Source organism: Sorghum bicolor, chromosome 2, assembly GCF_000003195.3.
Source record: "Sorghum bicolor cultivar BTx623 chromosome 2, Sorghum_bicolor_NCBIv3, whole genome shotgun sequence".
Lineage (NCBI taxonomy): Eukaryota > Viridiplantae > Streptophyta > Magnoliopsida > Poales > Poaceae > Sorghum > Sorghum bicolor.
In genome coordinates, this window is record NC_012871.2 from 63081856 (window position 1) to 63097465 (window position 15610).

The following is a 15610-nucleotide window of genomic DNA, read 5'->3' on the forward strand; positions in this document are numbered from 1 at the left end:
CTCAACCTCGTTAGCCTACGTAAACACTTTCATTATGGCCTTATTCTAAACTCGGACTTCTCCGTAATCCTCAACCTCGTTAAATAATCTTCAGGCAAATTCCGTGTGGATCGAATTTGACTGCTTTTCTCCATTAACCATTCAATTAAAAAAAATGTGGATTCCTATCTTTCGTGGACCATAGGATCTGATGTGGCTATATAGATACTTTATGTTTCTTCAGTTTAGATGTTTTTGTTATGTGCAGCTGAAATTATAAGTTCATATGGGAACCCTACTTCGTTTTGCTATAGGTCAAAGGAATTTTTGGATAAAAATTGGAGAGAAACCGGTAGGGAGTATTTTGGACTCTGGGAGTGACTGCCTGAAATAATTTTGGTGGGAAAATTATTTTTCTTGCATAATTTGGCCGTTTGGGAACGGTAAAGTTCACTTCTGCATTTGTTCTCGAGTAAGTTTTTCTTATTCATTTTTCTTTAGTAATTCTTCTGCTGCAGTCCACGTCCACAATAAAAAGCCATAGCATGACATTGAGCATGTTAAATGTATGGATATTGCTAGGCTCAGCTTGATGAAACACCAACTGGTGGATCCACACTAGGGCCTTGTTTAATAGCGATTTTTTTTGAATTTCGCTACTGTAGCACTTTCGTTTATATTTGGTAAATATTATTCAATTATATACTAAAAGCTATTTGGAGATGCCGTAATGATGTTGTTTTTAATAGAATAAAATCTAACTCTATTATGCAGGTTATTTTCAGGGAAGCGTACTGGTTACACTTTTGGGTCCAATTGCAGCGTGAAGAGCAAGCTAAGGACGCGCTCTCGATGATGAGCAAGAAATTAGAAGTCATTGCTTTAGAGTTTTCCAATAAAGGATGGAAACATCTATATTGTTTGAACTAGCGTCCTGGTCGTTTTATAAGACTATGGTTTTCTCTTTTGTATTTGACCCAAGTTTCTGTAATAATGGGCTGTGTACATCTTCGGATATAGAGGCCGGATTTTCATCCATTATCTAAAAAAAACTAGGCTTAAAAGATTCGTCTCGCAATTTAGAGATAAACTGTGCAATTAGTTATTTTTTTCATCTACATTTAGTGCTCTATGTATATGTCGTAAGATTTGATGTGACAGTGAATTTTAAAAACTTTTTAGATTTTGGTGGGAACTAAACAAGGCCTAGGAGGTTAAACTCAAAATCCACACATAGTACATGATGAGCTTAAGTGCTTGCCACCTTCGACCCCAACTTGTGTACGACTGTAACCAACTAAGCAAATCGCACGTCGTAAATAAATAACTAAATGTCCATCATTCAATGTATGCCGTTAGCAAAAATACAGCTCAGCCATAGCACGGAAAGTATACTTGCTTGGGAAGGCAAGTGGCTTTGCGTGTGGCGTCATTCAAATATCCTCGAGCTCTGGCCCTGGGCTTGCATCCTCATCCGCACGCACGAGTATATCGCCGCGGCCGCAGCTCGAAGCGGCGAGGGCTACGTGGCCGCCCTTGCTCATGCGTGCCGCGCTCGACCGTGTGCCACTGCCAGCAGCGTTTGAGGTTGAGAGGCCTTGAGGGCCAACCACAACCATTACCGGCCAACAACACATTAACCTACTCCCTGGTTCCAAAAAGGATCACAATCTCAAATATAAAATAGACCAAAAAAATACAGTTAGATTTATACCTAAAATTATTATTTTATTCACTTAAGCTTATCAACCAAAATTAGTCTTATTTTTAGTCATGAAACAATATTTTTCTCTTATAACAAATCAGTATCAGTATAAAAAATACAGCCGACCAAACAGGGCGTATATATTTCTTCGAGGACGGTTGAAGAAATATATACAGATTAAAAAAAATGCCAAACTGCAAGTGCTGACCTTACTCTATGCTCTAATGAAGCCAGCCAGAACAAGACTTCCGGCGAATGCATATCCAGCTAAAATCTTGGCAAATCCGGTGCGTCCCATTTCAGACAGCAAAAGCGAGGCCCAGCAAGCCGACGCGCACGCGGGCACGCGGCAGTGCGGCACGCATGGGCGACATCATCTCGCATCGCATGGATGTCACGCTCCTGGCGGCACCGATCGCACGTTACCCCTACCCACACCGCAGCCCGGCCCGGGCCCCGGAAATTCGCGTCGCGCAAGCCGACGCCCAAACCCCGTCGGCCTCCCCACACCAAAATAAGCGCCTGCCCCCACCGGAAAGCGGCCGCCCCCTCTCCCGTCTCTCCCCCTTCCCCCCTCCCCTCCGTAGCGGCAGCGGCGGCGGCGGCAGGCTCGCCGGCGCTGGCGGCGAGGGCAATGCTGCTGCGGCGCCGCCGGCGGTGCCGGGGCGTGGTGCTGCTCCTCCTCCTCGCGTCGGTGCTCGCGCCCCTCGTGCTGTACGGCGGCTCCCCCGTCTCGGTCGCGCCCCTCCCGGACTCCACCGGTGCGTTCCCTTCCCGTCCCTTCCTCTGGCCTGACCTCTCTCTCTCTCTCTCTCCGCGCGTGGGTTCGGGCAATGCGGGAAGGTCTCGTGTCTGATTGGGCGCGGTTTTCCGGGCGGTGTTTTTGGTTTCGTGCAGTGGCGAGCGGCGCGTTCGACCCGGAGGGCGCGTCCAATCTGGTGTGGCCGCACATGGCAGCGTCCGCGGTGTCTCTGGCCAAAGGTGAGTTCCTTATTATCCCCATCTCCTGCTCGATTGGACCTATCTTGCCAAAGGGAATTCTCGCACGCATTTCGGCCGTTTTAGATCGTGTAGTGGTACGGACGATGGAGACGGATGATTTTCGTTCTTTTTTTGTTGGTTCACACGGCTATGCTTTTTTTTTTTTGAACATGGTTCACACGGCTATGCTACCAGCACTCAAACCACCAATTGATGCGTTTTTGTAGATTTGATAATTGAAAGGCTTGGGGAGCACAAGAACCGTGTGCTATCAGCAACTGATCGCTGGCAAGTGGTTGAGGCAGGGAGCAGCAAGAGCCGTCCATCTGGAAAATCAGATACTGCTGCTGTCAGGGAGCGGAGGGCGGAAGAGGAAGGTGACCCGGTTGTCGTGGGGAATGGCAGTGCTGGCTTGGGGCAGGACGGCATCATTAAGGAGGTTGTGGGAAGCCAGAGAAGGGCAGATGGATCTGGTGAGACCGGGGATAGCAGGGAGGTTGGGGAGCAGAACGGAAAAGAAGTTGGGATGGAGTTGCCTCACGCAACTGACGTGCTGCAGAAAAATGGGTCAGATGGACTAGAAATGAACGACGGTTCTGGACTGCGCACTGTTCGAATCCTGAATTCATCTTCTATCAAGGTAAATTTTCTTGTAGAAGATCAATCTAGGTTTTAATGTTTCCTTGTAAGTAGTGTTTTGCTTTTTGGTGCCCTCTGTTAATGTCTACTGTTTAGGTGACATGTTAGTAGCGGATTACCAAATTTTCACTCTTATGAAATCGTCAGGTTGGTAGTTAAGTATCCATGCTTCCTATTGTATCGTGGTATCTGTACATTTTAGCTTATGGAATCAAGTTGTTGTCTGTATTATTTGTTCTTCTCACCGATTTCAGGTAGGGTTCTATCTTGATCTAACTGCTAAAGGCCTACTTTTCCAGGAAAGTGGTGCTCATAGTTCATCCAACAAGACTAGAGAGCAGCAAACAAGTGCAAGTAACAGTAACACTGCTCACCATGGAACAAATAGTATTGCTGGTCAAACCACAACTTTGTCAGATGCTACAATCCACATCATCAAGGACCAGCTAACAAGAGCAAAGATGTACCTTGGATTGTTTGCTTCTAGGGGTAATCATGGCTTCGTGAGGGAGCTCCGTGCACGGATGAGGGATATACAACGAGCACTAGGCGATGCGACCAGTGATCGGCAATTACCTCAGAAGTACATCCTATTCTACTGTACTAAGAGTTTTATTCGGCCTGTGTAGTGATGGCTTATGATTGGTGTTGCTGTACTTTTTGTCTGGACCAAACATCTTTGACATGATTTTCTATTTTCTCAACAGCGTCCACAGCAAAATTAGAGCAATGGAGCAGACATTGGTGAAGGTCAGGAGAATTCATGATAGTTGCTCTAGTGCTGTGAATAGGATCAAAACAGTCCTTCACTCAACAGAGCAGCAACTCGAATCAAACAAAAGACAAGCTAACTATCTAGCGCAAGTGGCAGCAAAATCTCTACCCAAGGGTCTCCATTGCCTTACACTGCGGCTTACAAATGAGTACTATTTCACCAACTCAAAGAATAAGGACTTTCCCTACGTGCAGAAGCTGGAAGACCCCAAACTCTATCATTATGCCTTGTTTTCAGACAATGTATTGGCTGCTGCAGTGGTTGTTAACTCAACTCTTGTCCATGCTAAGGTATACCACTTGGTCTCGGAAAGATATTAAGTTGCTAATTAGGTGTCCAGTTAATTATTGTGAATCAAGAATCAACTTCTTTTATGCTGAATATTCTAATTGATTTAAATCATTTTTCACCACTAACCTTTTGATGCTATATTTAATGCAGAAGCCAGAAAAACATGTATTCCACATTGTGACTGATAGGCTTAACTATGCTGCAATGAAAATGTGGTTCCTGGCTAATCCCTTGGGTAAAGCTGCCATTCAGGTTCAGAACATTGAAGAGTTTACATGGTTAAATTCAAGCTACAGTCCAGTTCTGAAGCAATTGGAAACCCAGTTTATGATTAATTACTACTTCAGAACTGGGCATGCTAGGCATGATGAAAATCCGAAGTTTCGGAACCCCAAGTACTTGTCAATTCTCAACCATCTGAGGTTCTATCTCCCTGAGATCTTCCCAAAGCTTAACAAGGTGTTATTTCTGGACGATGATACTGTAGTGCAGCGAGACCTAAGTGCTCTTTGGTTGGTAGATCTCAAAGGCAAGGTTAATGGTGCTGTCGAGACCTGTAGACAGGCATTCCATAGGTTTGATAAGTACCTCAACTTCTCAAACCCTCTTATTGCCAAGAATTTTGATCCACATGCTTGCGGTTGGGCATATGGCATGAACATGTTTGATTTGTCTGAGTGGAGAAAGCAAAACATCACTGAGGTCTACCATACCTGGCAGAAGTTGGTGAGTATGAGCTTTACATTTGAAATTGTGATTCTAGTTCCTGTTTCTACACTAGAGTATATACTCAGCTGCTTGAGCTGAAAATGTTAATAGTGACCTAATGCACATATAGAATTTCCTATCAGGCACTTCAGGGACAGTTGTGCAGAATATTTGATACAGCTATATTTTGATACAAAAGTACACTCGTGTAGATTTGAACATTGTTTGCTGTGTCACACACTAATTCGTCTCCTTTGTGCAGAATGAAAACAGGCTATTGTGGAAGCTAGGTACCCTCCCGGCTGGTCTTGTAACCTTCTGGAACCGCACGTTCCCTCTTGATCATTCGTGGCATCAATTAGGACTTGGGTACAACCCAAATGTCAACGAAAAGGATATCAGGCGAGCGGCTGTCATCCACTACAATGGAAACTTGAAGCCCTGGCTTGAGATTGGATTGCCCAAATACCGCAAGTACTGGTCAGCACACGTCAATTACGATCAAGTGTTTCTACGGGAGTGCAATATAAACCCGTGAACAGCAAATAGTGGTCTATGGTGTATCCTTTTCTTTTCGATTATTTCTTAGACCGATTCTTTGTGCTCTAGGTAAATTAAATTGCCTAGAGTGCTTATTCTTTGTAACTGATGTCTTTCCTGATGTAAAGGTGCCAGCAGGTTGGTGGTAGGCTTAGATCATACAAACAGTTAGTAGCCAAGGCGTATTTCATTTTGTGCTTATAAATGCTAATATAGTAGATAATTTTTGACTGTATGAATCGAATGCTATGTTAAATGCTCCCACAAATAGTATAGTTTGCCAGTTGGCAATGCTTTTCCACTACTTAAGTCTGCTGCATACTGTCACTCTGTGATCTGATCTCCGTTCGTGCACGATAATATGGGATCTTGTTGTACGGCCTATATATGATTTTGTGATGCTGCGTTCAACTTTTTCAATTTTTTTCATGAAAAAAAATTCTAATGTCCTGTGGCGTCACACCTTATATCAATGACCCAAGAGAAGCAGGGAAGGAGAAAATTAACAGCATCTCCAAACCAGCTCCTTTCATGAATTTGTTTCTTCATTCTTGCGTTTACCAGTGAATGCATACATCAATGGCGCACAGTAACTGAATAGCCGACGCAAACGTGTCATGCACACACAGCCCGTTTCCAAACTGTCATTGAACACATCCGTAACTCTGCTTTTCCGGGGCAAACTGCAAATCCTCGAGTACCACCAGCCCTATTCCAAAATCGCACACCAGCCCTCTTCAACAATTGATGGGAGTGCAGAACGTATGTTCTGAAACGGACGCTGCACAAGTTGAAGCAGTGATCATGAATGACGACTTCAGACTTTTACCTATTGCCTATTGGGGGCATCGTCACAGAGATGAAGTTTCCTATTAGTTCTGAATTTATTTCCTGCAGAATTTGCGTTTGTGAGCGTGCTTGTAACAAAGTGGCACATGCTCTTGCCACAATTGGGTGCAGCCTTCCTAGTGCTCATGCTCTTGCCACAACTTGGGATCATGTACCTCGGGAGTTTGAGGGGTTAGACTGTCTCTAACAATGAGAACCTATACACAACACACATTCCAGGGTTTAGGTCATGCATGGCAAAAAGGTCACACACTTAAACTTGTCTTCTCCAACAGCGAACGCAAGCCCCGTCGAGTGCCACTCGCCTCCCTGCATGCCGGCAGCCACCATGGACCAGCCGCGCTGCGCCGGCCTCTCCTCGCCATGGGCACGCCTCACCGAGCCGGCCACATCTCGCCATGCACCGGCTGCTACCCGCCGCGGTCCCGCCTGGCAACATTGGTCGCGCCTGCCGTGGTCCCACCTGGCTGTGCCAGTGGCTCCCCGTTGTAGGCCCGCCTTGCCGTCGTTGTTCGCGAGCCACCCAACCCTGGCGCCTCCTACGCGGTCTTCTACGGGCCTATCATGGTCGATGGCGCCATAGATTTGGGTCGTGGAGAAAGACGACGCTTAGGCCTTGTTTAGTTTTAAAAATTTTTGCAAAATTTTTCTGATTCTCCATCACATGGAATCTTTCGACGCATGCATGGAGTATTAAATATAAACAAAAATAAAAACTTATTGTACAGTTTGGTCGGAATTGACGAGTCGACGGAATTGAGCCTAGTTAGTCCATGATTGGATAATATTTGTCAAATATAAACGAAAATGCTATATTGTCGATTTTCTAAAATTTTTTAGGGCCTTATTTGGGTTCTCTCTTTCCAAGTAAAATAGGTACTTTGTTTGCCTACTTCGTTGAAGGTTGTTGGTGTTGTTTTTTTTTTTTTGTGAACCATGCATTTTAGGTTTGGGTAGTGTTATGCTTAGATTGTTTTGAGAAATCGTTATGCTCAGATTGTTGGAGATAGTCTTAGTGACCAACGATTTGGTTGTGTCCCATGAGTAATAAAATTGCTCTAAATTCAAAAGAAGAAGAAGATTGTACACCACAACGCATCGAAACGCATCGCCACAGCACAGAGCAGACGCATACCACCCTGCACGCAGCATTGAACCCCAACAGGCAACACACACACATATCCGACGGTCTCGAAACAATGGCCACCGCTAAACTCCTTTCACTGTGCCTTCTCCTCGTCGTCAGAGCCACGACAGCGACGTCCGCGGCAGCGGCAGGGCACCGCACCGGCGGCTCCAGACGTTGCCTAGGTTCGACGACGACGACGACGACGACCCCAGGGGACCACCGTTTGTGCCGTGCCGCCGACGGCGGCGTCCTCCAGTTGCTGACCGCGCGCCAGGTGCGCATCAGCAAGGCCTGCTGCTCGGTGCGGGAGAGGATCGGCGACAGGTGCGTCGCCGCCGCCTTCTCCAGCTTCCCGTTCAACCCAACGTACCCGCACCTCGTCAAAGAATGGCGCCTGCGCACTCACCGCGTGAGGCTGATGAATAACGAGAAATGACAAGAGATGACTTTAGCTCATCCTCGTCATCACTCTCTCGTCATATGCTGAGGTCACGCAAAGTTGTGACAGATGATCCAGAAACTAAAAAAACAAATTAACTTGTGATGACTAGAAATGATCTAGAAACTAAAAATAAATAAGTTGTGATGATATACAAACTAAAAAACAAATTAAGTCATCACTCTCGTCATTTGGTGAGGTCATGCAAAGTCGCAATGGTGGCGACGCCCGGCCGGCCTGTACCCTGTAGTCGCAACTAGAGCTTAGCCTTGTTTGACGGACTGAAAAAAAAATACTGATTTTAAAGAGCAACTTCAAGAGCTTGGCTATTCTTGTTGTGAAGGCTATTTTAAAATTTGCAAGCAAAAAGTAGAGTCCAACAGATATGCTATCTAGTTTTGTAAAATAGAAACTTAGGTATCCCTTGATTTTCGGTAGCCATATATAGCCAACCATTGATACTGGTTATCTGATTTTGTAAAATAGTAAGGCTGTTGTGGACTTCTTCTTTTTAAAGAAGTTTTCTATTTTACAAGATGACTAAAGAATGGAATTTGACTAGTAATTTTAGCCAACCTTTTGAAGTTGCTCTTAAGAGAAAACATTGTTCTATGTCTGAAAAGTAGTACTGATAACGAGAAATATTTTTCAAATGAAAATATGAGATGTTTATATTTTATCATGTGAATCAGAATGTGACATATATTAAAGAGAGAATTTCCTCATTGCCACTAAAATCTATACAAATTCTCTCAGCACCATAAAAAAATATGGATTCCCTCACTGTCATTCATTTCGATTTTTTGATCACCTTGTTGCCATTACCATTGCATGATCAAGCTTTATTCCCTTGGTTACTATCCAAATAGATGACAAATGAGATGACTTTTATTCAATCTCAAATATGTCTCACAATATGCATGTCTACATCTCATTTGTCATAAGTGGCGTGCACCATCTTTTTTAAGTACGTCGTCTATCCTTGACCTAGATCGTCTTTTTTTTTTCTTCTTACTAAGCCAGAGGACGGGAGAAAAATCGGAAAGAACGTGGAAATGAACGGAAGTCGGGTAGGCGTACGGAACAGGAACCAACGTATGCAATTGCTGCCAGGACTTTACTGAATAATTCTGAATAATTGAAATCCAATCGGAGACGGCACCGAGCCAACCGTCCGGATAACTAACTACTAGTAGTACAGTTGAAGATAATTATTTATTCCCACACGTTTAGGAATTATTGTTAGGAGGAAAGATAATCCCTCCCCGTGGCTATATATATATATACCTGGCCTGCCCGCCGGTTGCCTAGATCAGGAGCTCTGCATCGCTCAAGCGCCTTGTTAGTTGTTTCTCTTACTGTTTACCTTCTTGTTCGATCTCGCATGGCGAGAATCCTTGCGTCCGCAGCTGGAGCCGGCGCGGCGGCGTCTGCCCTGGGCTCGTCGTCGTGGTTCCTTGGGCTCTGCATGGTCGTGGTCTCCGTCTGGGTCGTCTCGTTCGCCGTCTTCATCTGCGGACGCAGCGACGACGACAGGCCCAAGCCCAACAAGAAGATGCCCGCCCCGGCGCCCACGACGAAGGTCAGGCCGGCATCAGCGACGGCGTCGGCGAGCCGCGGCACCGCGAGGTCGTCGTCAGGGTCAGGGAGGACGGCGACTGACTTCACGAGCGCGTACACAGCTTCGTACGTTGCCGCTGCCGCCGCGGCCAGCAGTGGTGGCGGCCACCACCATCACCATCATCACCATGGACATCATGGAGGCGGCGGATGCGGTGGTGGCGGACACAGCGGCGGCCATCATGGAGGCGGATGTGGCGGCGGCGGCGGCCATGGTGGAGGCGGATGTGGCGGTGGCGGTGGCGGCGGCGGCGGATGTGGTGGTGGTGGCGGCTGTTAGATTGGATTTATGCATGCGGCTAGTTACTCCTAGTTGCCATAATAGTCGCGTTATCTTGTTATGCACCGTCAGTCATATTAGGAATATCGTTTGTTATTAGATTGTTGAGTCGTTGTGTGGATGCTCTGCTAATTTAGTGTCAGAAGCATTTGTTTTTGTCCATCACAAATTCATGTCATGGCCGAAAACGTTTAGCAAATCATAATGTATTTTTTTCGTATTAGGAATATCATTTGGGTAATGACTTGTTACCGACTGGCCGTGTCTTTGTTCCGTCGCACGCACGCTCCAATCCCACCCGCAGCATTCTGCATCCCACCGCACGCACGGTGCTCGTCCTCAACATTTCATTCCTCATCTCTCTCTCTCTCTCTCTCTCTCTCTCTCTCTTCCCCCTGGTGACGGCGACCGCGAGCTCCTCCCCGGTGACCTCCTCACGCCTGCGCCCCACCGCCTCTCCATGCCCGCGCCGAGCTCGTTGCCGCCCCCATCCGCGCCGGCCATGGCGGATCCATCGAACATTGGGGACTGCTGCCCCAACCCTACGCCAAGTGTTCATCGATCCCTTGGCCGTTCGTCGGCGACGAGCACCCACCAGGTTCGTCCGCTCTTGCCTTTTCCTTCCCCTTCCTGCAGTGCGAAATCGAGCTCTCCAACCCTAACATAAGATATTTGCTATCTACCTCAGATCTGTGTCATATTTGCAGTGGCGGCAAGCCGACCAACCATGGTGGCCAAGAGGTTGGGGCGGCATGGATCTGCTCCCCCTAGGTGCTAGGGGTTGGCCCAGGTGGTGGCCAGCCGGACCATCCAGCCCGTGGTGGCCGGCCTACCTCACGGCCGCAATCGAAGGCGCCACGGCGGTAGCGGAGGAGGTGGGCTCTCGATCGTTGACATGGAGGAGCGCATGGATGTCAGAATCCTCGTTGTGGACATCTAGTTCCCTCCCACATGTGTCCAGTAGGTGAGACCCTCGTCCTCCACTTCGATTAGATACGTTCCCCACCATGTTGTCTCATGTGATGTGGTAGTGCTCCATATGTGAGACTCTTGGCACCCAACTACCCGATTGTGGAGATCAGTAGCTATTGTACCGTGAGAATTTTTTAGGCCACTTTAGCAGGTGAAATTTCGGGTTCAGAAGGTGATCGAAATCGCATTAGTTGAAAAAGTGCAAATTACTGCTGCTGTTTTCACATAGATTTTGTGGATCGCTAGCAGTGGAGAATTGTTCTGTTTTTATAAGAAATTTCAATCAACCTCAAGTTCAACCCATCTGCTGCATTTGTCATGTTCGGGATTGAATTCGATGTGACGTTGTAACCCTTACAACGGTTGATATATGCATCTTGTTTCTTAGCATCTGATCGCTATCAATCATTTCGCTTGATACTGTACATGTCTATTTTCAATTTTAGAATTGTTACTAGTATGTTTGTATTTTTGGATGTTTAATTTTCCTTAGACTGCAATTCGTATTGGAGTAAATGTGCATCTAAGATCAATAATCGCTGAAAATTACTTATTCTTGTTCATGTGAGAATCATAAGCTGTAGTTGGTCAGATGAATTCTTGTTGAGTTCAACATTACAACAAAACTGCATTGGACGTTTTTACAGAATACATAAATTGCCTATTTAAAAAGACATTGTTGCCTAACAAATGAAACTTAAATTTCTGTTGTAGAAAAGTTGGAGTGTGCAGCAGGCTATATGAAAGTGTAGACGAGCAGTTGAGAACCACCCAAAAATGTGCATGTAAATTTAGTTAAGCAATTTAATATCATTAGTCGAGCATTAGGGTTTATTAGTAATCCAGTGGCAATTATTTGTGTCTAACACCAAAAATGTGCCTATAACCTCTACTCTTTTTACCATATGTCTCCTTTAATTTTCAAGCGTTACTCTGCTCTCTATGTGACTTTGATCATGCCCGGGTGACAAGGGGAAGCCTGATATCCCATTTCTTGTGTAGAGTAGGTGACAAGGGGAAGCTTGAGATTCCATTTCTCAAGTAGTAGGGAAGCACAGATTGGGAGGTGCTGACTAATGCAGGTGACATATTATTACTTATAGATCATTCTCTCTTTTTTTTCTATTGTTATGCTGATTATTTCTATTGAGTCATTAATCTAGTCTGCCTTTTGTACATAACTTTTTTTTTTGACATCGTCACCTTGCCTCTGCTTAATCTGTATTTTTGTCTGTTACATAAATAGATGTGATGCATAAAAAAAATAAAAACATAGCTGTGTATTTTTTGCAAATAAACTGGGGGGTGAGGCTGTGGGTTGCAAATGAACACAAACACTATACTTGCCTTTTCAGAATACATAAATCGTCTATTTTAGGAAGACATTATTGCCTAATGAATGATACTTAAATTGCTCATGAGAAAATCTATATGAGATTTTAGATTGCTGAGGGTGTATCCTAGAATCTGTGGAGCCCCTCTGGTTGTGCAGCCTCTCCAGTGGCGGTGCCCCCTCCATCTTCCTTACACCAGATGCGGGCTCGAGCTTGTTTTTCAACGGTAGCATACCCCATTCCTCCAGCATCCGTCCTTTCTACGCCCTGCTCCATGAGTCATTTGTTAGACAATTTAAGTGCCATTTATTATGTAACAATGTGCTTCTAAATGGGCAAGTTAGCCTTCTGTTGCAGATTGGCAGGCATGCTGCATTCAGAATAGCTTCAATCTTAACGTTTTAGTTTGTTAAATAATTATGATTGAGTTTTGTAATTTTTCATTGCAATTAATGATTGTGCGGCAACATTTAAAAAATCCTTATGTTGTATGGGTGCTGAACTCGTTGCGCTCTAGAATATGTATATGTACCATAGCAGCCTACTTTGAAAACATCACCTCTGTTTTTTTTACATCATCATCTTGCCTCTGTTTGATATGTTTTTTTTAAATAAACCAGGGGTTAGGGGTGGGTCTGTGGGTTGCAAATGAACATAGACACTGCATTTGCTTTTTTAGAATTCCAAAATTGTAAAATTAGGAAGACATTGTTGCCTAATGAATGGCACTAAAATTGCCTATGAAAATGCAATCTACTAAAACATTACTAGCAACAACCTGCTCATCACCAATAGAGGCTCCAGGAACATAAGCAAGTCACGATGCGGTGATTCAAGTTGTTGCTGCTTAATCGATTCACCATGATTGTGAGCTGATTGAGTTTGATGGATTTTATTTCCCCACGCCTCGTCCATGGTTGCAGGGCTGAAGTGAAACCCGGTGAAGCCATACATTTACCAACCCACGCCCCAGCAGGCATTCCTCTGTTGCTCAGTGCACGCGCATCAGTCAGGTCAATCTTCATCAAGCAAGCTACGACTACGGTTGCCCATCAACGAGATCACATCCAGGTAATACTCTCCGTCTCTCTCATCCGCTCTTTTTTGCTCTTTCATTTTTTTGATGTTAGAAATTGAAAGAGACTAAAGACCGAGATTGAATTATGATGGGCTGCATCTCTAGTAGTTGTGTTGCCTATTTTCGAGTGTGGTTCACTCAGATTCGTTTCTGTTAACACTCAAGATAAAAATTGCTGTTAAAAAATTGCATATGGATTTGTATTTGGCCTCAAATGAATTATCTAGAAAATAATTATCACTGCATCTTGCACAGTAGCCAACCTTCTTCCTATTGCTCGGCTGCAAAACTCATGCTTCAAAACTAGACAAATGTTGTTTCTTTTTGACTAGTAAGAATAGGCTAAATTGCCTTTTCACGAAGACATTGTTGCCTAATAAATAACACTTAAATTCCTAAGAAAATACAATCTACTAGTACAACATTACCAATAGCAACCTGAGCTTCAGGAACAATAATGTCTTCTCAAATAGGCAATATAAGGTTTTCATTTTCTTAACATGTGCATCCTTTTTTATCTCCATCCAACAACAAATTTATAACACATGTTATCCATTTCTTTAACATGCAGGATGCAGGCCATGTACAGAGAAAAAAGATGAAGTTTATGTACAGAAAAGATGTGGAAATGTGTGCTTTCCTAGGGACTAGATGTATAGTGTTTTGCTCTAGAAAACTGCAGATGTAAATGTGTTTTTTTCTGAATACTGTGAACGTATACATGCAGTTACTAAAAGTATATGTCTGGGCCTGATTTGCTCTCCTCCAATAAACCGTGGTGAGTATTTAGATCTGGGGCTCTAGGCTACGCAAGCCATGAAGAATCTTTGGTTACATTTGGCGGGAAAATTTTTGTACGCCCGCAAGCTAGCGTGATTAGCATGCTTGCTAAAAAAAGTAATATAATAACTGTACTTTACTATAAATGGCAAAGCCGTGCGGACGATCTATATTACGGCCGGCCGCGCGTTAGTTGCTTCCTATCATTTGTTTTTTTTTCTATCTGGATGAAAAGCAATAATAATGTGTCAGATAGCCTCATTATAACGGTATAAAGCAGTGGGATCACGTTGACGATGACTTCATACATTAACGTGACTCTTTTTTTGAAACTTGGCAATTCCATTACTGATCTGACAAATCATCAATAACACAATTAGATTGTGATCAGTTCTTCCCTTCAACTCATACTCTACAGCCAAAGCATGGCTGCATGGGCAGCCCTATCGCCAACTCTAGTCAGGAAATTACATTCAAACTCTATAAAATTCACATGAACCAAGAACTTGAGCTCCTCCAACAGAACACCTTCAGCCATCGCATCAAAGCATGTGAAGACATATTCACATGAACCAAGAACTTTAGCTCCTCCAACAGAGCACCTTAAGCCATCGCATCAAAAGCATAGCTTGCTTGATCATCAAGGCGTCAGTCTCCAGATAAGCCTACCATTACGGGTAAGTTTATTTTGGCCTTGAGAGGATATGCCACACAAGGTGACCACTGCAGAGATTTTGGACGGCTCCTCTTCTCGTTCAGTGTATGCATGATGACCACCGCATCTCGCGCAGAATTTTGGGCAGCAAGGTAAGGTTCTGATGGAGCCCCTCCAATGACAGCAGCTACCAGACTCGCTTGGCCAATTTGCACTTGAAGAACAAGTGACCTCCATCTTCGCCTTCCCCGTCTACAGACCGGACATTTTATATCCAACTTCAAGCCTCACCTAGCCAAGTTGCACCGCAATGGATGGCTATATATTACGTGTAAACATTCAAAGAAAGTGTTCGATTTCAGTTTTTCTCTCGGTGAAATTGAGAATTTATGTTTTACGTAGTATACCTCGGTTGCGATGAGCCCCTGGCCTCGGCTTCGCACATGATCGGTCTAGCTATTTTTTTGCCAAGTTCACCTCTGCCAGCAGAAACTGATGGAAACTAAACGTGAGCCATGTCTGCTGGTCGCCACAAATTTCCAGGTTTCCATGTCCCCCTCCCTTTTAATCACAAATAATTAATGGTATAGATCACGTTGACGACGATTTCATCATACATGCATTAACGTACAGTGACATCGATTTCGGTTCAGTCGGTGAAACTTGAGGATTCCCTTTTTTACGTACCTCGGTTGGCCTGACCTCGGGCCACATGAGCGGTCTAGCTATTTTTGCCATGCATGTTCACCCGCTGCACCAGTGACCTGCCAGCAGAAGCTGATAACATGATCGATCGAGTCATGTCTGCTGGTGGCCACAAATTTCCAGGTTTCCATGTGCCCGCCTCTTCTTATCT

At 44.7% G+C, this 15610-nt stretch overlaps 2 protein-coding genes across 2 annotated transcripts; both read left to right on the forward strand.

Annotated features, from left to right (window-relative positions):
• On the forward strand, positions 2061-5922 carry LOC8055842 (probable galacturonosyltransferase 4). The gene is made up of 7 exons (XM_002460376.2): positions 2061-2445; positions 2582-2665; positions 2893-3305; positions 3604-3887; positions 4012-4369; positions 4521-5096; positions 5341-5922. Exons 1-7 carry the CDS (start codon positions 2076-2078, stop codon positions 5614-5616), a joined length of 2361 nt encoding a protein of 786 aa, XP_002460421.2. The 5' UTR covers positions 2061-2075; the 3' UTR covers positions 5617-5922.
• On the forward strand, positions 9333-10190 carry LOC8055843 (loricrin). The gene has a single exon (XM_002460377.2). It carries the CDS (start codon positions 9420-9422, stop codon positions 9933-9935), a length of 516 nt encoding a protein of 171 aa, XP_002460422.1. The 5' UTR covers positions 9333-9419; the 3' UTR covers positions 9936-10190.

Coding starts and splice junctions, on each gene's coding strand:
- LOC8055842 (XM_002460376.2), top strand. CDS start 2,076: ATGTCACGCTCCTGGCGGCACCGATCGCACGTTACCCCTACCCACACC. Junction 2,666..2,892: donor CGCGGTGTCTCTGGCCAAAG/GTGAGTTCCTTA, acceptor GCGTTTTTGTAG/ATTTGATAATTGAAAGGCTT. Junction 5,097..5,340: donor ACCATACCTGGCAGAAGTTG/GTGAGTATGAGC, acceptor TCCTTTGTGCAG/AATGAAAACAGGCTATTGTG.
- LOC8055843 (XM_002460377.2), top strand. CDS start 9,420: ATGGCGAGAATCCTTGCGTCCGCAGCTGGAGCCGGCGCGGCGGCGTCT.